This window comes from Stegodyphus dumicola, chromosome 10, assembly GCF_044657685.1.
Source record: "Stegodyphus dumicola isolate Sdum_Otavi_A_Nest chromosome 10, ASM4465768v1".
NCBI classification, from domain to species: Eukaryota; Metazoa; Arthropoda; class Arachnida; order Araneae; family Eresidae; genus Stegodyphus; species Stegodyphus dumicola.
Genome location: NC_140777.1, coordinates 171737664 through 171762593, shown reverse-complemented (window position 1 = coordinate 171762593; position 24930 = coordinate 171737664). Strand labels below are relative to the sequence as shown.

At 34.5% G+C, this 24930-nt stretch overlaps 2 protein-coding genes across 2 annotated transcripts in view; one reads left to right on the top strand and one right to left on the bottom strand.

The window, feature by feature from the left end:
• Positions 1–5016, top strand: part of LOC118202489 (uncharacterized) — a 100260-nt gene extending 95244 nt beyond the window's left edge. The window contains exons 9-10 of the transcript XR_015043640.1: positions 2851–3439; positions 4791–5016. The gene's annotated coding sequence lies outside the window, so the exon portion shown is untranslated. The remainder of the gene's footprint in view (positions 1–2850; positions 3440–4790) is intronic.
• The window catches only part of LOC118186662 (uncharacterized), a 241765-nt gene that overhangs the window by 36388 nt on the left and 180447 nt on the right, over positions 1–24930 (bottom strand). Inside the window, exons 4-8 of the mRNA XM_035356785.2 lie at positions 16581–16703; positions 9210–9354; positions 8048–8344; positions 4776–4997; positions 1958–2125 (exon numbers count right to left, since the gene is read on the bottom strand). Coding sequence (XP_035212676.2) covers positions 1958–2125; positions 4776–4997; positions 8048–8344; positions 9210–9354; positions 16581–16703 — 955 coding nt within the window. The remainder of the gene's footprint in view (positions 1–1957; positions 2126–4775; positions 4998–8047; positions 8345–9209; positions 9355–16580; positions 16704–24930) is intronic.

Below are 24930 nucleotides of genomic sequence, written 5' to 3'. Positions count from 1 at the left end.
CGAGGATGAGTTGTCCCATCTCCCCTGGCCACCACAGTCACCAGACCTGAATATTATCGAACCTTTGTGGTCTACATTGGAACGGAAAGTGCGTTCTCGTAATCCACCGCCAACATCGTTATCTGAACTTGCCACCGTTTTGCAGGAAGAATGGTATAATATTCCCTTGGCAAACATACAGGACCTGTATTTATCCATTTCGAGAAGACTGCAAGCTGTTTTGGATGCCAACGGATTTCCTGCACCATATTAAGCAAAGAAACATGTTTTTTTAAAGGTGTTTCCATATTTTTGTCCAACCCCTGTATATTCACTGCGGAGTGTATTGGAACGTTCCATAAGTCGCGTCATATTTTGTGAGACACTCTCCAGCAGCTGTTGAGGCAACTGATTCCACTCCTCTGTCAGTGCGCCAATGAGGGCGCTCTCGTTTATTGAAGGAAATTTTTGACCAGCAAGTCACCTTCCCAGAGCATCCCAAATGTTTTCAATGGGGTTTAGATTGCAGAGCGTGCTGATCATACGAGGCGTTGAGTATTCTTCCTATCTAGGCAATTCTTGAACAGTGCGTGTTCGATAACGTGGAGTGTTGTAGTCCATGAAAAGATTGTCACCGAAAGTACGACGGGAAAGGTGAGTACGAGACAGCAGAACTTCAGTCCCAGTTGCAACCACATGTAAGAACGTGCAACCATAGATCATGATACCCACACATACTTATGATACTGTATCTCGGATGTCGGTCCCTTTCCTGTACATTTTCTGGGCGATAAGCAATACCATTCTCACGGTAGATCGATTGGTGTCTACAATCTGATAACAGACTGACCCAGTCTACTCTAATTTGAGAATAATGTGCAAGTCGACTCTTGTTCAGTCCAATTGCGATGCCCGGGGAATCACTGCAAATAGGAGGTACGGTGCTGTCTGGACAAAGGGACACCAAACAACTTATTTTCGTGCGTATACTCCTCTTTCTCCCAAAAGTCTAGTTACAGTTTTTCAGATGATCCTCTGTCCTTTGGCAACAAGAAACTCGATGAGCTGTGATGCGCCGGTTTCTTTTTGCCGATAGAACAATGTACCAGTCTCCTGCAGGCATCGTACATCCAAGACGTTGACACATCCAAGACACAATCCCCCCAAGACGTTGCTACACGTTCTAGTTGTTTTAAATACCGTGACACAAAGCTGTGGGGGGATGTTGAACACCTTGACAACATCTATTAGTTTTTGCCTTTCTTCGATCTTTTCAATAATACAGCCACGCATAAAATCATCTAAGTGATGTAGGGAAGACACACCGAAACGTTTAAGATCGTCAATTATATACTTCCCCTAAAACTTTCAATTAATACAACAACCTGAAGTTATATTAACTCTCGCAAGATTGAAATCCTTTAAATCTTTTATCAGCGTTGTCGTATAGTTAACAAGTAGGGGAAAATGTACATTTGCAATCGTGCATCTCTTTTTACTGTTTCGCTCAATCATTAATTATATTTTTTCTCATTTTGCTTTCATTTTGTGGTAGTTGTGGGTGATAGTCCCAGCAACCTTAGCAACCAACCGCCTCAACCACCACCGTAGTAACCACAGCAGCAACCAACCACCTCCTTAGCAACCACCCACCTCCTCAGCAATTATCCAGGAGTGTAAATGTACATGTATTTTTCGAGTCTGGGAAAGAAGGGGAAAATGATCTAGGAATGGTGGAAAGGACGTATGAAGCAAAAAAGGTTGAGAACCATATATAATATAAGATTGCTTTATTAATCTCTCCTTTCGTTGAAGTCCTTTTAAAAGCTACTGAAAGCTATGTTCAAAATACTCAATAACCAATAGCAAGTATTCTAATGTTTCTGCTGGCATCTTATCCAAAGTTTGAATAACAAAGCAAACATTTTAGTCAAGTTTTGATTAATTAAAGATAAATTACAGCAATGAATCAAATTACCTGTTTGCTTAACTTGTTTATCCTCGATGACTTCTCTTGCTGGTTTAGTTGGTGGCTGATGTTTCGGTTGTAATGATGGAGCTTCTGACTTGACATGAATTTGCTCTACTCGGAACCGTGAGCTTTTTGTTTCTTTCTGAATGGGCACAGGCTCTTCTTTGGGTGGAGCTATTATCAAAAACGCTATTATCACATTCAATGCTAATTGTTACAAACAAGACTGTTTCTCTATTTTCTAAATAAGTTATTTCATAGAAATTTACTTTAATTCTAGAAAAACTCCCATTCTTAAAGTGGATGTGTTTCTGAAAATTAAGTAACCTCCATAATCAGAAATATACATCATAATATTGATTAGTTGGAGACTTATAATAACCAGCGTAAAAGATAAATGGAGAACAATTCTCCAAAAGAAGCTGTATAATTTTTATCTTAAATTTAGCACTAGGAAACGTTAATCGTCAGATTCGACTTAAGTCACTGAACCAGTTGTCGAACAAATGGTGAGTGTTCCCAAACGAAATTCATATTTGACTTCCCTTTACCAGTGGTATTGCTTAAAGCTTTGATTTACTTCGGCAAGATTACTGGGCTAGATTATTTGAGCTATGGAAAAGCACACAGTTACATCTAAACTCTGGACTCCCAGCGCTATCTAGCGAACTTTAGAATAATCTTTAAGAAAAAAAAAAAAAAATCTGAAAGGTTTCAGATTTTAAATTACGTCCAAAGGGGCTTTTTTTAACGTTTTGTGTGTTACCTTTATTTATTAAATATCATCTTCTTTGCATTTAAACCATAAAATTCAGTTCAAGAGCAATGTAGCAAAATAATTTTAAAATGAGCATGCCTTTAGAATTAAAAGAAATGCTTATTACCCTATCTTCTTCCAGGCAAGTGTCTCTATGCTGGGTTCGTAGTCATCAAAGTACCCAAGGTAATGAAGGGGGCGGCTCTTTAGCTAAATAAGCCACAAGTCACCCTTTCATCGACTTAAAGATTCCACTTTCCATAGTCCCTGCCAAACACAAGATCATCTGCGCCTTCATGTCCATATGCAAGCTCGCTGGGACGACTCAGTTCATCGGTCGACACACCTACTCCATCTTTCCCGTGATCTAAACCAAAAGGCTCAAAACAGATTTCTATCTACAACAAGCTTTCACAAATCACGGAAGATTTCCCGTGTACCTCAGCAAGTTCTGCTATTAAAACGTAAAATCCGCCTGCAGTGCTTCAGCTTCTTCAGCAGACGTTTCACATTACATCCACGAATGTCCAGTCACTTCTCCCATCAGAGCCTTCCTTCCTCAGCTCCAGGGATAGCATAGCTTCAAAGACTTTTTCTTCAGGATTACTACGGACAGCGGGGCGTCAGAACTATCATGGAATATGTCTATTCTAAGAGTAACATAATCATAGCAGATAACCAGGTCTGGGCACCTGACGAAATGTAAAGACATGAAGCCTCTACTCATATATGTAAATATCTCTAAACTAACTAACCCTTTTTGATAATTTTATACTAACATTCCCAAAAAATTGTAACTTGGAGCACGCAACAAAAGTAATAACTAATGTTAAATCTGTTTATCAATAATAAGATTGAAAAGATAAACAACCAAAAAAAGGTTGCTGGTGCAACGATCAGAATAACATGACTGACCTGTAGTACCCATTGAGAGGTGAGGCAGGTTTAATAATAATAAATAAATAAATCTCTCCTGCTTCGAAATAACCTAATGTCTCTACAAGCTTATTAAATTATACGCACTTTTTGCTGCACTTCATGAAACTTATTTCCTCAAATTTCATTAGAGATACATTTCTAATTCAATCAATTCAGCTCTCACTTCGCGACAAGGGAAAAATAGCCTAAATTACCAGATACAGTTAAAAGAGTTAAGTAAACAATTTTTGCAATTAAAATTAATGTTTTTTCGCAAAAACAAGCAACTCCGCCAGTATGTTAGGAAATTGCAAATTGCTTAAACCTGAAAGATAAATTAAAGACTTTCTATTTTGCGCAATAGTACTGTTAGACTTGAGACAAACTCACTGTCGAGACTGCGTGGAAGATATAGGCACGCCATTTTTCACGCAGCGTCAACATTTGCCAAGGCAGTCTTTCGAACGCAGCGTACTCTAACGGTCTAAAATGTTTTCGAGAGCCTTCGAAATTTAATTAAGAAAATTTAAGTAAGGAAATTTATAACGTCAAAAAATCAAAATCGAATTTTGAAAAACCGTTACGAAGTGAACTCGAAAGTGTCAGAATAATTCTTTATTTCGTTATAATAATCTAGAATCAGAATATTATACGTTAATATATAATACGTTGTATAATATGTATGTAAATTATACGTTAATAATTTGCAGTACTGATGTACTGCCTTATTATTTGAAGGTACTTAACTGTGAAACAGCTGGAGATCGTCAAGCCAAACCTTACGGTTTAAATTTTTAATAATAAAAGTGTTCTTTAAGGCATGAATATGACAAACATTAGAATGAAATGAATTATAATTAAAGCAAATCGTTAATACTTTTCTATAAAACTGTATTTCAAAAATTCTAATATATGCAAGGAAATGCAATGAATTAGCTCCTTTGTTTTAGAAAGAACTGAAAATCGATAATTTGCTAAACACTCTCTTTTATTCAATAGGTTCATAATTACTTTATGAAAAAAAAATCGACCATCAAATTCTGCCATTTTTTTAAAAAATTTGTATGATAAGTTGGCTATGATGGTATCCTTAATAAAGTTCTGGCAATAAATTTTATTGCGATAGTTACTGTAACTATAATAACCAACCTTGTATTTTTTCAGGTGGTGGCGTTGTGACTGTTTTTCCAGTAGATTCACAACTGGACGTACTGGACTTGCGACTTCCCTTATTACTCGACAAACTCTTAGATGCAACCTCATCTGCATTCTTCAGAGCATAAGTGGACCTGTTTTTCATACCTCCATTGCTAGCCTCGACGCTTTGGGAGCGTTTGGGTGTTGCGGAAGATGTAGAATCTCTTTGGCTCCCTGCAAAATGCAAAATCAAGTAGATAAATTTGTATAGTTTCATAGTATTAAGATTTTACTCTTTCAAAAGCAAAAATATTTAATTTTAAGATGGATGAATAGAGAAGCCGTCTAAATATGCAAATTAGAGTTCAAAAGAAAAGAAACGAGGAATCAAGGAATACTTTAAAAATAAGTACTCAAGTCCATTGTAAAACATGAATAAGATATTTTTGTTTATATTGTACCAAGATATATATAAAGCGATTTAAATGATCAACGGTTTTAACAATACTTTACTCATCTTACTTTACTTATTTAGTCCTTTATCCAGCTTGAAGAACGATTATTTGGTTATCACAACGTATAGTAAGATTACCTAGTTGTAGGATGGATTATATTTGCATCACATTATAAAGAAAAACACGAAAACCACATGCAACTAACATATTCAGTGGCTGGTAATAGAATCCAAAGGGAATTCTTTAAACGAAACGTTTTCGCGACTTCAACCATTTGACCACTGATTGGTCTGTGCACGATATGTGAAATCATTATTATATTGGTTTTATGGTTTTAGTTGATTATGGCACATCATACTGGGGCTATCTGCCTACGGGGAGAGATGCCTTCGTGGAGGATTTTCTAAGTGAAACTAGCTCGTATAAAGGCTTTATTATATTGAACTAAAATCCTTTCTAGGTCCTAAGCACTTCTGCCCAAAATATATAAATATCAGTTAAAAAGGATTTTTATTTAGTTTTCTTTTGAAATACAGTGCAAGTAAAGTTGAATACTTAAGAAGACATATAGGAATTATTTGGAAAAAAATTAAGATAATTTTCCTTCGCAGTAAAATGTATGATTTTGGTTCTTTAGTGTTACAGCAGTTTTGGCAAGAAATGGGAGATAATGTGTTTCAGGATTGACGAGAAACACTGTTACCGACACACAAAAGCAATTCATTCAGTGTCTACGAATTCTTATTAAGATATTCAGCCAATAAAATAATGTGGAGACTTATAAATCCCTCTTTTTAAACTGGAAGAACGTCGCAGGGAGAGTATTGCCGCCACAACGGATTTTAAGTGGCATTTGCCGCAATGACAACGAATACTTTTTGGTTCAAGTGCCAAACCGAAATAAGAAAAATCCTCATGGAGAAAATTCAGAAGCACTGCTGAAATGGTTACAAAACTGGAAGAAGCTAGCTTCAGCAACTTTAAGGTGATTTAACTTTAAGGTGTAAGTACAATTTTGTGGATCCTAGTTACGTTCATACTCAGAAGGTAAAACGCTTGTGGTATCAGTGAAATGGCGCAACAAAATGCCACAGGCTCGCGATCACCTGAAACCTACATAGGATCGTCAGGCCAGCCGTGATAATATGTTTGAGGCATTAGTAGCAATTGAACTGTGGCCATCAGAAAATGATTGTTTAAATTGAATTTAGGGCTATGACTTCATATGCTGTTTATTTTAAATAAATTTCTCACAGAATTTTATTAAATAAAAAAATTCATTGGAAAAAATTTAAAGAAAACCTAAAGGATTTCAGATTTTAACGGTCGCCTAAAAGCACTTCTTAAAAGATTTTTGCTCTCGCTGATTCCCAGTCTGCCAATCTGCTGTCGCACTCGTTCCTACAAACCCATTTTTTTATTGTCTTTTTAGCTTTATTATTAAACACCATTTTCTTTGCACTTACCCCATATACAGTTCAACAGCAAAATTACAAAAATTTTAAAAGCAGTAAAGCAGAATAAGTTTAAAATTCCTGATGCAGTGCATATATTTTTCTGTTTATTTTTTTAGTCTTTTCTCAGTTCATCATATCAATGTTCGGTTTTCTTACTAAGATGGCTTTACAAAATTCTAAGAATACAGAGCCTAAGAATCCTGCTTTGAAAGAAAATATACAGTGCGTCCGTAAAGTCATGGCGCACTTTTGATCGGTCACAGGAAAGCTACAAAACAAGATAGAAATGTGAAATCTTCACCAAACAAAATAAAGTTTCATACCTATTCAGAGCAGTTCGATGTGGACTCCATTCATGCCGTCACAGTCTACTCCGCAAATAAAAATGTTCCTATCACTAAACTGTTCCACTGTAAATGTTCTCTATGCATCAGGCCACACCACACGTTCACTTTAGATCTGTTACGTTCATATTCTACGTGGGCATAAGGATTTTCAGCAGCCCGTATTCGGATGTTATGGCGATTAACATGTCCACTAACCGGGAATGTCGCCTCATTGCTAAACACAATGCTTTACAGTAATCGGTTATCACTGTCGACCTCATGAAGTATATCTGTAGCAAACGCAAATCGTTTAGGTCTATCCGTAGGTTTGATAGCGTGCAACAGCTGCAATTTGTAAGAGCTTCTTAGGTAACTCTTCCATACAGCCTCAACAGATTCGTCACTGACCGATGGCCTGCCAAAACGGGGTTTGTCCAACAAACTGCCGGTATCCTTCAACTGTTTATCCCACCGAATAATGTTATTTTTATGTGGTTGCGGTTTGTTGTACACGCGACGATATTCACGTTGCACTTTGGTCACGGATTCGAATTTGGCAAGCCACAGAGCACACTGAGCTTTTCTCTGTACGGTCCACATCTCGACTGGAGGGGCGTGGATGATCTGCTCCTTCGCAGTTCGAGGTGCTGTGCCATCACATGTGCGCGCATATGCTTGCACATAAAACTACGGAAACTTGGAGAATTTTCTTCTGTTTGGTGAAGATTTCACATTTCTATCTTGGTTTGCTACTTTACTATGACCGATCAAAAGTGCACCATGACCTTTACGGACGCACTGTATTTTCTTTTAACGGAAAAGTTTAGGAATAATTATAAATTATCTTAATGCAAATTTTAGACATTAGCCTGACCGTATACAATGATATAATTTTCAGAAAGCCATTTTAATGGAGGGGATCGTCTTACACGCGCTCTAGTATAGTATATACCGCTGCAAAATAATTTACGATACACCAGTAATTAGGTAACAATATATTTTTTCTAATGATTAAAAAAAATATCTGAACTAAATATTCTAAGCACCAGAGGAATTTCCCCCGAGGAAACTATCCTTCCCAATCTGCGTCAGGTCGTCAATCGACTGGCTTCTGTACAGAGGATGGAACAGTCTTCTTTGTCCACCACTTCTGAAGCTCGTAGATGCACCCAGTCTCTTGGGGGACGACGAGGGAAGATGGACAGCTCTCGCAACGCTGGACGAGGAAGAACTTTTTTCTATTTCCAGCTTAACGTCGTACGGCGAAGCATAGGACAGGATGGTCAATGCATCTTCGTATACCATGGCTCCAAATGAGACTGTCACACCAACAATTCGATCACCTTCGAACGAAAGACATAAAGTCAGGTGTACATAAAAAAATCACAAATGTTTGATATATCACAATAAAAAGTTTGTTAAAAATCATTTTTTTAACTGGATACTCCATGAGATCTGTATGAAGAATGTGAAAGTTTTCTGAAAGCTGTTGCAAAAAGTCGCATATGAGTGACTGCCTATCTATAGTTTCATCTTGATGAATAAGTGTTCTAAGATAATACTAATTAGTAAACTTCAAACTAAAAGTTTACTAATTAGTAAAGTTAAATCTGCAATCCATCTTCTGTACTGACCCTAGCACAGCCCGGAATTATTTCGTTCGTCCTTATTTTATGCCTCAGAATTATACCATTGATGAAATTCACTTTTATTTATGTTTTACCTGTGGATGAAAAATTTATGTTCCACTAACATTAGCTTTCCATTTCAGGTAAAAATATTCATAAGAAAGTACAAAAAAAAAGTGATATATCAACCAATTTGTATAGCCATTCAGACTGTTAAAGGCTATTAAATGATCAGAAATGAACGGCGTGTAGAAAATGAATCGTTATCTTGATTTTGAAATGTTCCGGGCTTATGATGTTCAACCAACTTCAACATCTTGACAGTGACTGAATCGCTAGTAATTAAGAAATGCGCTGCTAACGTATTATTATGGCAATCTCTTTAATTGCCTTTTCTGAAGCTGGAACTATGAACAACAATATATTTCAAAGGCTCAACAAACATTCCACAGCCGACTGAGACAACAGCATTATCAATCAACAACAAATATGATGGAAGACAAAATGGTTATGTAAAAAGGGGGAGTAATGGAGAGAGAAAAAAATATTATCAACTTTTTTGAAGTCGCTGCTCACTGACCTGCTTTTATCTTCCCAGATTCGGAGGCGGGCCCCCTGTGCAGGACGTCCTTCACGAAGATGCCATCCCTCATGTTGCCGCAGATGTTAAAGCCAAGGCCGGTGAAATCGTGACCTCGCAAAGGAACCGTAATGCGCTCCAGGTGCTGGAAATAAAGAATGCAAGCATTTTCCAATCAATTTATCTGTCTGGTTTAGGAAAACATGGAGCAGAATATGATGCAGACATACGAAAACTAAAACGCACTGAAATCCAAAACAGTCGATGCATTATTCACTAACCATAGTTTCTCAACATATAATTTTTTTTATTAGCTGGTTTTAAACATGTTGTTTTTAGTGTATGCATTAAATACACTTCATGCTTTAAAGATAAATAAAATGTTGCCCTTTTATTTATGGTAGCATAATAATAATAAATGAATACCGAATATATTCTGCACACCTCTACAAAAAATGTAGTATTTAAACAGATTGACAATATTTTGATAAATTTCGTCTGCATTAGTTTCATAACTGTAACGTAGATCTTAACCATCGACGGAAAACAGATAAGTGTTTATTTATTTATGTAAGAATTTTATTTATTAATTTAGAGAAATTTAAAAATTTATCTTGGCGCATTTTTTTGAATTTGGGCCAAGAATAAGTGACCAGGCGAAATTCTTAATTTATGGTAAATTTTCCTTTTCTTTTCATTGCACGAGCAGAAAATAAAAGGTTCATCATTCATTCTTTTCAATTAATTTTAGTAAAGTACTTAAATCGCATTTGGTGTTATTATCCCTTATAACAAATATGCCAATTTTCAAATATATATCAATTCACGTATGTCTTGGGAAATTTTGAATAAAAATCTCTAAATTTTGCAGTGATAATAAAAATATTATAAGTTATACTTCAAAAACCTTTTCGAAAAAAATTATAAAAATTTCTAAAAATGCAAATTTTGAAAACGAATCGGAAAATAGATGCGAAATTTGTTTGGACTAAACCTAAATTTCTTACTATGAAAGAAGGAATGAAGTAATTTTAATAGAAAAAGAGACATCAATTAATCTATATCAAATTCAATTAACACTGAGGAGCTAAAATTTTGAGACCTAATATTTAAAAAACTACTTGTGCGATGGTTTGGCATAATTTGAGTCGTAGAATCGAAATATGGAAAAAACTCGATATGTCCTGTCAGAAAACGTCCGATATTGTGTCAAAATATGTGTTATAAGATTACTCTATATAAATTTAATATATATCTTAAGTCTCGCTTTCAAGGCATGAAAACCGCAAATCAAATTTGATTCGTCGGCCCAGTAGAACGGGAGATATAGAACTGTCTCATTTATTTTTATGCAAGGTGTACAGTAAATATTTCGTAAACTTCAGAACCCTATTCAAAACAATAACTTAACAACAATTAAATTTTTCTGATGCTGCCAAATTCTAAAGTATGAAAACTTATTTTATTATGAAGGTACGCGCACTTTTATTTACATCATAATTAAAATATCGATTCGCAAAAATATTGAGAAGTGCAAGTCATCTCATAGGTGTGTCTTTCACACTAAAAACTTGTGCTTCTCAACAGCCGGGAAAAGAATAATATAGATTTACTGCAGTTAAACAAAATTTTTGTGCAAGTTTAACATAATATACACTCACGTTTGTGAAAATTGCAACACCATGAAGGACTTACGCGAGTGAGCTGAAATTTTCAGGAAATGCAAAGTAGCGCATGATATGCAAATGATTAGAATTGCAAATCCGTAGCGCATGCGTATGCTGAGCAGCGCCCTCTGAACGGCTGATGGATCCGAATAAATAGACGGCTGTAGCGAGGCGTGTATGGTTATCGGTGGTTATCTGCTAGTGGTAAACGTTAACTCAATCTGTACTTATGCCTCGTCGACGAAAGAGAGCGAGATTTGAACAACTTACAGAGTTTGAACGAGGGAGAATCATCGGCCTTCGTGAAGCTGGATTGTCGTATCGTGCAGTAGCCTCTCGTGTGCAGCGTAACAGCAGCACAGTGATGCGCGTTTGGAAGCAGTGGACGGACGAGTGTCGGACAACTCGGAAATCCGGGAGTGGACCCCGAAATGTGACGTCAGCTCGCGATGATAGACACCTGGTCCGCATGGCGCGGACGGACCGTACAGCTTCCTCTAGACAATTGGCAGCACTGTGGTCAATAGCTACAGGTGTTTCATTGTGTGCTTCATCAATTCGTAGACGTCTGCTGCAGTGTGGACTGCGCGCACGGACTCCTTTATACAGGATCTCCCTAACGCACGACCATCGCCGCCTGCGGCTACAATGGGCCAATCAGCATAGAGACTGGCGTGCTGATTGGCAGCATGTCGTGTTTTCTGACGAATCCCGCTTTAATTTGTGGTACCATGATGGCCGCATTCGTGTCAGACGCTATGCCGGTGAACGCCACCTTCCGGAGTGCATTATCGAACGCCACAGTGGACGAACACCCGGAGTTATGGTCTGGTTCGCCATAGCATATCATAGACGATCTCAATTGCTACGAATTGTGGGCAATTGAACAGCAACCGGTATATCCGTGAAGTTCTACAGCCCGAAGCTGTTCCCTTCCTTCAAAGCTTGCCAGGCGCTGTATTTCAACAGGACAATGCCCGCCCTCATACTGCTCGGATTGTTAAATCCTTCTTTGCAGCGCAGCAGGTACAGCTTCTTCCTTGGCCTGCGTGTTCCTCGGATATGTCGCCAATTGAACATGTGTGGGATGTCATTGGTCGGCGTCTTGCTCGTGATCCTCGTCCTGTTGCGTCTGCAGACGAACTTTGGGTACGCGTACAAACGATATGGAATGCTCTTCCTCAGTCAGACATTCAAACTTTGTTTGACTCCATGCCACGTCGTGTAGCAGCACTTATTGCGGCGCGTGGTGGCCACACAAAATACTGATTCTGATCTCTTGTTCTTGTTTGTTTGCTTTGAACATTTAATCATTTATTTGTACCACTACCACTCAACTGTGTATTAAATTGCATTCAATTATGACGATTCCTTCTTGGTGTTGCAATTTTCACAAACGTGAGTGTATATCTGATGTTAGAATAAGCTTTATATATTTCCGTATATCATAATAACAAAACAGGTATACTTTCGTTAATCAGGGAATTTTCGGAGCTGAAAATTTTTGAAAGATGAAATGAGTAGGTCAATGTAAAATTTGAAAAAGCTTTCAGATTTTTAAAAAAATCATTTTTATTGTTATTTTTTTTAAATTACGGCGACACACACTGTGATCTGCCAGAGGAAGGGATGCAGTGTGAATTCGATCTCCGAACCTGCCGAATGCTAGCAGGACATGTTTCTCAGCTACACGGCGAAGGGCAAGAAGGCAGAAAATACCTTACAATCCTGTTACAGTTTATTGCATTTATCAATGAAGATAATTTTTTTCATAGCAATCATTCATCATTATGAGTAATGAATAGTTTCAGAACTTTAAATTCAATTGGAACTGGACTCAAATTCAATATGAACTGAATTTAGTTAGAGAAATTTTAAAATGAAACGTACGGATCTATGAATCAATAGTCTACATTTAAATGTAATGTCTTAAAATTATCGCATCTCCCGAAAAAATGCTATTTAGATTTCATTTTTAATGATTAAAGTTTAATCATTAAACTACTACTTTCGTAAAATAGAAACATTTATTGAAAAGCTGAAAAATGCAGCAATCTCTGAAGTTATTATTTCATCACAAATATTTCAAAATTGTAAACTAAATTCAGTGAACGATAGTGATTAAAACGATAGTGGCTAAAATAGAATCCTTTCTCAATAACGGGAGATCAAAGCTCTTGTTGGATAAAATGCAAGGAGTAACACTACTTTTCTAATTACAACTCGTCGGTGGTTTATAAATGAAAGACTCAAGAGACAAAACGTTAATTTAGCTGGAGAAAGGAATTTATCAAAATCATTTCTTTTAGAAAGCTAATAGGTAATTGAAATGACAAGCATTTTTACCTTAGTAGAATACTCCAAAAATGTTCCCCCCCCCGTATGGTGGGCACCAGCCATTTTAGGTTTTGACCACTACTAACGCCAGAAATAGTGGTCATTTCATTATGGAGGCACCTAACAAACGTCCAGCGTTACCTCCGAAGATGAGAAAATTTACATCCGTACCTTCTCCGGGATTCGAACCCGGGACCTTTCGGTACAGTAGTCAGAGTCACTAAACACTTTCCCGTCTGTGCGGCACCCCAAAGATGCTAAAAGAAAATATTCAAAGGGAAAAAAAATTGAAATATAAAGCCAGTTACATTGATAAAGCGAAACAGAGTAAGTAAAGCTGAGTTATACAATCTTTAGATATGAAACGTTGTGATATTTGTGAAAAAAGATTTCAGGATATACTTCATATTAAAATAACGAATTGTCTGGTAGTAGAGATACTACACTGTCTTGGTAGTAGAAGTAAATTTCCCTCTAATTATAATCAACTTAAGTGAAAAAAATCTTTTATTCCTGGAAAAAATGACTATAAGGTAAAAAAAATATATATATATATCTATACGTATATATATATATTTGCTTCTCTCATATAATACAGATGGCAGTTTATTAACTGTCATTTTTAGATTCTTTAAGAAGCCATATGAACAGATGCTTTTAGAAGCCATATGATTAGATGTTTACTACTTCGTACGATTGATAACTAAGAGCATTAGATTCGATCCGGAATAAAAGTAAACTCTGTTTACACCACAGATTACCAGGTGTATGATTCATAGAAAAAAAATTACAGGCGTAGATGTATAAAAATGTAAGACACCTGCTATGCTATTTTCTTGTCAATCTCAATTCAAAATGAACTTCTAAACAAGTTTGAAATGAAGTTTCCAAGCAAATACATGTGACACTTCTTACGCGAAATGATGCCAGCCTTTTTATTATTATTATTTTTATTTTTTATTTTCTGGGCGTGCATTTTGGCGTGCATTTTTGAAAACGACCTCTGATATATCCGTCACCTATCCCAGTAAAATATGATGATAAAAATCCCCCGCTCCTGCAATGTAAAAGATGATAACATTCTTGCATTATCTCACTTATATTGTTTCGTGACGACCTGCTTCTCCGGATTAAGAGAGAAAAAAAAGTGTTTTTATCGTTGATTCTCTTTTTCTAAATATTCTTCAGGAATTCGTACTCAAATACCTATTGCAGACACGAGGCATTTGGCGATAACAGTTAATCGTTATCATTTTGAAATAAACAGGTTGAATTCACTCAGGTGATCAGCCAACCGGTAACGATAAAATCAGATGCTACTGATCATCACTGCCTAAAACTAGTAATTCTAATAGTAGCTTATCAGATAAACACAACAGCAGATTCTTTGCGATAAAACATGATTTTTTTATTTCTTGTTCTTTATTAAACATCTACGTATTCATGGTCTTGAGCTGTAGAATCAAATAAAGTAGAGCCAGTTTATCCGAATTAATTGAGGCGGATATATTTCGGATAACACTTTTCGGATAATTCCATTTATGGTTTACCCGAAATGGAAATTATTCATACAAAAAGTGAAAAATGACAGAATTCTGAACACATTATTTTTGAAAATAGTTTTAATACATTTATTTGTGAATTGTTACACAAATTAAAAAAAAAAAGTCGAATTAAAAAAACGTCGAAACGAACCAGTTATTCTTAAAATATTTTCTAAAAAGCCAGGTTTCGAGTCTTCGGTTTCAATTATCATTTTCTTGATATTTTTATTATCAACGGGTTCTGGCATGTGTTTTTTTTTTTTTTTTCCTTTCTGGAATAGTTTTTTTGCTTCAGATCTGTTCGTTAAGTAGGGAAAATTAATACTTCAATTCTACAAAAATTTCTTCATTATTTTCCCAATACGTTTTTCTTTCCAAATTTGAATGAGTAATTCTGCATCATCATAACTTCCTCGCAATAACCTAAACCACGATAACTCGAAGAATATTCTACAAAGGGGATTATGTACTTTTGTTTAATTTCGTTAGCTTTTTACTGGATATTCTGAAATTATGTATGTGAATGTACGAAATGAAGTGGGAACCCAAATGATGTATATATATGATTTGAAACACTGAGATAATTTATTTCTTGGTCTATGTGCAGGGGCAAACTAGGTTAGTCTAACCGGTGAGGGCAATCTGAAAAAACGTACCGGCAGTTTTTTCGTGGTCTTTGTGCAGAGACAGACTGGGTTAGTGTAACCAGTGAGGGCAATTTGAAAAAACGTACCGGCACTTCTTCATGTTTTCCGTCGCTCCTCAAGAAGTAAGAATTCCATCGCACAAAGATGTCGACATTTTTTGAGCTGAAAACCTCTTGCAAAGTCACAAGAATGCTCCGATATAAGAGCACAAATGTGCCGGCACCCTTATGAAGTTTGGTATTATGAATAAAGCTACCTTTCATTAAGACTGCCAGGACACCCATATTAAGGTCTTAATCTTGGCAAACAATTGTCTACTTGTTGCATAAAGGTGCCGGAATCTTTATTACATTTTACGAATTTATACGGTAGATGGGACATAAAAATTCCTTGCTGTTATGCGATAAACTAAAGAATTAGATATAACAATTATGAATTTACTACCAGATAACAACGACGGGCTTAAGACGTTGAATTTAATATGGTTACCATTAGTTTTTCCTATGCGTTTATCGTTTTTCTTCCGCATTAATTCTACAATTATGATTAATTTTCGCTGTTTTTTAAACCATCAGTACCAGACAACAAAACAACATCCCACGCACGAGCGCCTCTGAACGTCATACGCAAGGGCGCCTAAATTTCTAACCGTATTTTTATTTTTATTTTTTTTTAATTTTTTTAACATCTATCTACAGGAGGGGATCAGGAAAAAATGAGCGTGCCTTGATTTCTTAGGGGACCTTCAATTCTATGTGATTTTTAATTAGCTAAAGAAGCTTATCCAACATAGAATACGCTTCCTTCATTACTTTTATTGGTTTTTCGTCGATTTTTCTTACTTTTTTCCCTTAAATACTCAAATCTTATTCATCTTATTCTGTATTAAAATACATTTCCCAATCTTCATAATTTCTACGAAGAATTACGGGACTTCATATCTTAGCTTGCATCATTGTTAGCTAAGATATGAAGTGATCACCATCACTTTTGGCACGTAGAATAGTTATCTACAGTTTCTTGTTTCAAAACTGGATTTTATTTATATCACAATACTAAAGCATTTCTTTGCAGATAATTTCTAAAGATACAGTATACTCTTTAATCCACATATCATGTTCAAGTTCAATACGGAGGACGTTTCAAAGAAATTAACAGAAAACAAAATTCACTGACCTTAGAAATGTAAGTGTCGTCCATGGTAGCTTTTTGCTTTTTCCCAGATGGATGGAAAACAGCATGGAAAGGCAAGCTGGAGAAAGGACGATTCTTCTTCTGTCCGCTTGTGCCATTGGACGCCTAAAAAGAGAATGTAAATGTAAAATATGTTTTGATAACATACTCCAATCTGGGATTTGTATTAAATCAAATTACCAATAATATGTATCTAGAACGATAAACAATTATGTAGCTTTGAATTATTAAAGGAACTTTTTAATTGGAACTATGACGTTAGACTCGTATCTTTTAGGAATGAAAATACGAATTCTGAAATTCCACCAAACCTTGAAACAGATTCTGTGTACGAAAATTCGAATCTTTGTGCGTTTTTCGACTTTCGAATTTTTTCGAATCCTAATCCAAAAAATCTGATGTAGGTACCACATGACTTTCTTGTATGGCCTATCAAATAATACAAATTTTGTGTAGCATTTCATTTAAACTTATTTCCTCGAATTTCATTAGAGATATATTTCTCATTCAATTAGTTCAGTTCTCAATTCGCGGCAAGACAAAAATGTATAAGAACTCAAAACACCTTCATTAAAAATTGTAAAATGCAGAAAAACATAAAACACCAAATACAGTTAAAACAGTTAAAAAAATTACAATTAAAATTAGAGTTCCTACCCCAAAACAAGCAATTCAGCCAGCGGGTAAGATGTCACATTTTTCGGTGCACAAAACTGAAAGTTTGCTTTTGATCCCAATCGGCAAAAAGACACTGAAGGTATAGACACTGATTTAATTCACTACACTACTATTTCAGATGCAAATAAATGGCGACTACGTCAGGCTTAGTAGCACTTAAACAACTTTTAAATTGTTGATAATTCTACAACTATTGCATGCAGATTAACTAACGACATAAAAATCTTAATCGGAACATAAGAACAACATAATCCAATCACTTTTAAAGCAAAGAACGCGTAATTTACTGAAGTATAAGAATTAAATACTGAGCTCAAGCCAGGTAACGGAGTGAGTATATATATATACTTTTAGTGCGACCGATTACAACTAGAAAGAGAGGTGCACAACTACGTGTTATAGCAATCTTATGTACAAAATTTCAGCGTTTTGAGACTACTCGTTTCTGAGTTATGGTGAAATACATACATACGTATCTGCGTACAGACGTCAAGGAAAAAGTCTCTTCTGAATCCATTTTCGATTCATTTTACAATCCATTTCGGCAAAAACAGTTTTTTATTCCGTCCTCGCGTACAGATGTCATGCAAAATTACAGTCGCGTACAGATGTCATGCGAATTGTTCAAATGGTTTCGAGAGCACTTGAAATGGATATTTTCGTTGAAATATAAAACACCGAAATTTTTCGCGATTACAGTACTTCCATTACTTCGTAAAAGGAAGTAAAAGCTACAGATAAGGAAAAAAGAAATTTCAAAATACTTGATAATCAACAAATTGTCAAATGTTTTTCAAGAACGGTTTCTCAAATCTTAGTCAAAACTAATAAAAATCTAAAATGCGTTACTCGTATACTAAAAAGCATGTAATAATCAAGATGGTTCTAGGTATCGTTGCGAGAACACGTTGGTTCACAATGCGAGAAACATATATACATTTATGCAGATTCTTCATTATTTAATTTTTTTTTAAAATATAATACAGGGCGATAATATTGGGTGGCAACGATTTGAAAAGTGAAACAACGCTTATAGTGAATCAACACAGAATGCCAAAATGAAATTAATAGTCCTTCTGGGCAAATTGTCCCTTTGGACTAATAACTATCTGAATTTTTGTCCTTTTTATACGGTCTCAAATTTGCCTGAAGTTGATGCTATTAATCCGACTGGAGGCAACAATTTCTCTATGTTGAAAGCCAATGATTTTCTCCTTTTGCCTTCCCCCTTTCGTAGAATGTATTAAATATACTATACATTAAATTAAAAAAAAACTTTTTAAAGAACAGTATTCGGTTAAATACATTAAAAAGAAAAAATAATTTTTGTAATTATCACAACATTCTTAGTGATATACGAGTATAACTAAAAATAAAAGTGTAGATGTTCGTGAAAGAATTTTAATGAGATATTAATAAAATTTTATGAAAAAATGCAAATGTTAGGTCAGAAATAACATGCGTAAGAATGATTACATCCAATTTTTTAAAAATTGTTCTTGATTCATGATGAAAACGAAATTTTTGTTTGGAATATGACTCGAGTTCGATGAGTCACGGTCGCGAGTACTACACTTGTTTATCTTTTTCGAGACAATACTACGACTGTCAATGAGGATCGGTTCGCATGCTGCTACTGTTCAACAAACAAGTCGCGCTCCAATTCTGGGAATTTTTGTGTTTTTCTTCGAGCAATTTTTTTTTAATTCATTAACAATGAGTTTTAGGAAAGTTAATGAGAAGAATCAAGCTAAGAAGAAAAATGTTAGCATCACCATGATGGTGAAAAAAGTGATCCTTGGAAAGTTTGAAAATGGCATGCGTGTCCAAAGTTTGGCTCTTGCATGCCATACTATAGCATCTACGATTGTGAAAACAAAAACACTATTTAAACCGGCTGACGTTGCGAAGGAGGCGAAGTTGAATTACTAAAAAAAGGTTATAGATGTTACAGCATGCTGAAAAATTGCTTTTGATTTGGATAGCAGAAAAAACTTTTAAACTTCTATATCTCCCGTTCAACTTGGCCAATTGACGAAATTCAAACTGCGTTTTTAATGTCTCGAAAGCGAGACTTAGAATACATATTAAATTTATATATAGCATCCTTCTAACGTAGGTATTTTGACTCAAAATCGGACTCTTTCTGAAATGACATGCCACTTTTTTCCTCCATACTTCAATTCTGCAACTCAAATTATGCCTAAGTATTAAATTTTGTAAAACTTGGTGTGAAATTTACGGAGAAATTCAAAAATTTATCTTGGTGCATTTTTTTTTCACTTTTCGTCAAGAATGATTTACTTAATTTATAGCAACTTATTTTCAAAAAAAGGAAATTTTTTCATTGTAAACGAGCAGGAAAAAAGTTATCGTTCATACTTTCAAATAATTTTAACAAAGTGCATAAACCCCATTTGGCGTTATTACCGCTCAAAGAAAAAGATGTCAAATTTCAAAACGCTCCAATATGTAAATTCATGTATAGCTTAGATAATTTTGAATAAAAAAGCTCTAATTTTTTGCAAGTGTGTTTAAAAATATCGGGTCAGTCCATAAGTTCGTGCGCATTAAGAATATGCATGGAATTCACTATGATGCATTTACTAAACCAATATAATTTCGAACCTGTTGAAACTTGTCATCGTTTGACTAACATATTAGTCAGTTCATCACAAACTTTCGTAAATATCGAACGCAATTTAGTACTCATAGATGATGAATATAGATAATCAGTACAAACGTGCTGTGCTACATTTTTAATTTTCGTGTGGTGAATCTGCCAGGTTTGCAGCGATAAAAATTAATAATGTACATGGTGAACACACTATTAGTGTAAGGACTGCCCAGAAATGGTTTAAAAATTTTTTTAAGTTGGAAAAAGCAGCATGAATGATGAACCCCGTTTCAGAACGTTTTGAGCTGTTAGAAGCACATCAAACGATTCATTCAGAAGTTTATAGTGAACGACTTTGCCGCCTAAACTCATAATGGATCAAGAAACGCCCACGATTGGCGAATATCAAGAAAGTGTTGTTTCATCATGACAACGCTAGACCGCATACGGCTCGAACAACGCTGCAAAAAATAAGTGAATTTAATTGGGAGCTTTTGCCACATCCTGCTTACTCCCCAGATATTGCCCCAAGTGATTTTAACTTATTTCGTGCCTTAAAAGTTTTTTTTTTACTGGGAAAAAAATTAAATTCTAAACAGGATGTACACAATGAACTTTCAAGTTTTTTTGCATCGAAAGCAGAGTCATTCTACAGCAATGGCATAACAAAGCTGCCAGTAAGATGGCGAGACATTGTAGATAATGGAGAAAAATATATAATTGATTAAAATGTTAAATTGTGTTTTTTATATTATTTAAAAATTTACCAAAAAAATGCGCATGAATTTATGGACTGACCCAATACGTCTACTATAAGATGATGTTAAAAATTTTAAACATCTTAAAAAATCGAAAAATTTATTCCAGAACGGGTGCGCTTAGCGCCAGTTTATCAGTGATATAGAAAACCTGTTTGTTACGGAAAATAACGAAATTTAAAAATCGGTACGACTGCTAATATTTTTAATGCAACTGCTACTTTGTGCGTCTCGATGTCAACGACTTACAAATTTTACGAATCGATCACGAAGCTAAACTGTTTGGAAAACATTACAAAAGTGCACTGAATTAAAGCCGAGGCTTTACAATTTTTTACGTCTCATTATTTAAGTCGTACTAAGTAAGTCGCCGTCTACTTTTTTTTTTTTTTCTATTCTAACGTTTTAAATAAAGGAAACTGTCTACTGCGTCAGCTATTGCCATTCACAGAACATAAAATCTTCGATTTGCCTTTCAAACTATGACAATACCTCTTTAATGGGACTTGCTGAACTATTTAAAAAGGTATTCCGTATATCTTAATATTATTACTTTTGTTCATAGTAATAAAAGACGTATCTAGTGGCTACAGAGTTTTGTTGTTTCTGAACTTCGCAGTATTACGTATGGAAAGGGCCGATAGGGTTACTTTATAATCTTAAAGCGTTAACATGGAAGCAGAAGATACAACTACATTAAAAAGATAAACAGAATGGCGTATCCCTCGTTCGCAGGTCTTTCAACGAGCATAATTCGAGCAGGAATGCAGCGTAACTACTCTAGAATTTTAATGCCCGTGAGTTTGACCTTGAACGCTTTGAAATGCAGGACGCATAGCTGCTTTTCCACCTCTGACCATCAACGTATTTTTATAAAAAAAAAAAAAAAAAAAAAAAGCCTCAATGAAAATAATGCGCACTCTGTTTGCGCTTACGTTTCCAAAATCAGCATATCAGTGTACGTATGTAATTATTATCCTCCATCTCTCATTTTAGCTTTGATGGAAAACGAAAATGCTAAACAAAAGGAGAGAAAATGCTAAGTAAAATATATTGGAAGTTATCTCTCACGGCTGAGTTTCTAAACTTTTTTTATCTTTGTAAACAGCCTTCATATAATTATTTAGGTCTCAAAATAATTCTTACATGAAATAATGAATAAGAAATAAGTATAAAAATTATTCAAAAATGCCAATTTCTTTCGGAATTCTAGCGATTTTTAGCAGAACACTGTAGTTCCGGAGAATCGCATATGAGGGATGCTACTCTTTGAGATAAAGTTTTGTTGTCACATCAGTATTATGCTGTCTTGCTGGGAGAAACCAACGTTGTGTATGCTGAGTAAAAAAAACTAGGAATGGCACAACAATTATATTTTCTTGAATTCTTTCAAGTAATAGTAATAAGAAAAATTTATTTACTTAATAAAAAAAGTTTTAGTTAAGTAAATTTTGAAATTTGCATTTAATGAAAGAGAAGAAATATTTAAGAATATAACTTATTATGAAAATAAGTATAAATTAAATGACAAACATAATTAAAATCCTTGAAACTTCAAGCTCATTTCACTGACATAATTTAACAGCAACAACAACAAAAAAAAAAAAAAAAAAAAAAAAAAAAAAAACTGAATGCTTTCAGATTTTATATTACTCCCAAAGGGGCGTTTTTTTAAACGTTTTGTGGGTTACCTTTATTTATTAAATATCATGTTCTCCTCACTTAAAACATAAAATTCAGTTCAACAGCAATATCGCAAAATAATTTTAAAGTGATCATATCTTTAGAACCTCCGATACACAGTCTATCGCGCTGGAGATAAATTTTTTTTTTCGTACAGTGTTGTCATAGCTCGCTTTGAAATCGTTCAGTTTGTTAATAAAAAATTCGTCAAGTTTTACAAAATATGAAATAGGTAGTAAAACAAATTCCAAATTCCAAATGTGGGCTTCCAGATGCCCATATTCGGGCGGAAACGTAAGCGATTCAAAATTGGATGGCTCTAGGTACCGTCGTTTTATCACAGCGTGAGAAACATACATACATTTACGCAGATTCTTCATTATTTAATTCCTTTAAATATAATACAGGGCTGTAATATTTAGTGTGAACAGTTTGAAAAGTGAACCGACATTTAAAGTTTTTAACGCAAAATGCCAAAATTAATAGCCCTTCTGGTTTAACGTCATTTGGGCAAAAATATTCGAGTAACAGGTTCAAAATTCAACAACCTCAGTTGGTATACAAAATGAGTCATGACCACGATGTAGCGTTTATATACCACGGCATGAGTTTCCAGAAACATCGAGGACTTATCTCCAGAATAGGCTATGTGTTTCCAGAGCAATCAAAATAATTTGAGAGTCAGTAGCAAGAATCTTCGAAAAAACGTGATGCACTAATTACTTAAAGATTCCATTAGATTTCGTTGGCTGGCATATTGAAACAGCATGGCAGCTCCATGAGTTGATAACGGGATCAAGTTTCAACAGAAATTGCAATAACCGCTTGTCACTTTTTAAGAAGCACTTCTTTTGAATGGCAATACAAATAAGCTATCCAAGGTTTTAAGTTAGTACATTTCATTGTTTCTTAGATTAGAATTCGAAATATTCGAATGGCGAATAATGTGTATAGTAGATTCAAATATTTGAATCTAGAATCTTTTTCAAGACTCGCATTCAAAGTTTCAAATGTGCTAGTCTTAAAAAAAAAAAAAAAAAAAAAAAACTATGCTAGTCTTTATGAAAGAAATACCGCTGTTCCGAGTATAAGCCGATCATGTCTAAGTCGTACCTTTAATTTTTACCTCTAATTAAAAAAAAATTCTCGAGGATACACCGCGGATAGCCTATCTACTATCTACTTTATTGCTTTCGTTTTGAAGGCGTGAAACCAGTAAAAATGAAAGTAGTACTTGACACAAAAGAGACAAAATTTTATTATCAGTCAAAATGAACGTGTTTCTGTGCTTAACCTCTCTTATTTTGTGTACACTGCGGTAAAAGAAAAAAAGAGACAGTTCCGTTTTACTGGGCCGATTGACGAAATTCAACTTGCGTTTTTCATGTCTCGAAAGCGTGACTTAAGGTATGTATTAGATTTATATTAGGCATTCTTCTAATATAGGTATTTTGACACAAAATCGGACTTTTTCTGAAATGACATGCCAATTTTTTTTTCTATATTTCAATTTTACGACTCAAATAAGCCAAACTGCCAAGTTTTATAAAAATCACAAGAGTATTTTTTTAAAAGTTATCTCTCAAAATTTTAGATCCTCAGTGTTAATTGAATTTGATATATATTTGTTAATATCTCTTCCTTTTTTGTTAAAAACTTACTTGATTCTTTCTTGCAGATTTCGAAATTTAGGCTTAATCCAAATATAATTCGCAAATATTTTATTATTTGTTTTAAAAATTTGTATTTTTAAATATTTTTTATAAAGTTTTAGAAAAAAATTTTTGCATTATAACCTATAAAATTTTTAACTTAAAGATTTTTTAACTTAATCTTAAAGTATTTTTAAGCATATCTGCCAAACATTAGAGTTTTTATTCAAAATTTCCTTAGATATACGTGAATTTACATTTTGGCGCGTTCTGAAATTTGACGTATTTAATATAAGCGATAATAACGAAAATATGGTTTACACACTTTGTTCAAATTATTTGAAAGAATGAACGATGGACTTTTTTCCCTCTCATGCATCAATGGAAAAAAAAAAGGAAAGTAAGTATACTATAAATTAAGAATTCCGCCAAGTGAATTATTCTTGGCTCAAACTGGAAAAAAGGCGTCAAGCTAAATTTTTAAATTTCTCCATAAATTTCTCACCAAAAATTACAAAATTTAATATTTAGGTATAATTAATGGAACTTTACTTTTCCAATTATCTTACTTTATGTCAACAGAAATTATACGGTAATTTTTTTAATATATAAGAAATGCACTAACACGCATTTCTGAACAAACAATGAAATTAATTTTAACTACATCTAAAACTAAGACTCGGAACGGCATTAAACTCGAAATTAACCACACTATTGTTCTCGTTTTTGTTTTAATATCAAATTTAAAAAAAATGATTTTTCTTCTAAGTAAGATAAAAAGCAAAATTAGTCCTATTCGACTTAAAACGAAACTAAATATCATTACGAATTATTTCTTTAGTAACGTAAAATGAAATCCATGCGTAAATAACGTAAAGTTATATAAAATAGTAATTTATATTTTATATTATTAAATAAGCAAAAATTAAAAACACAACAATAAT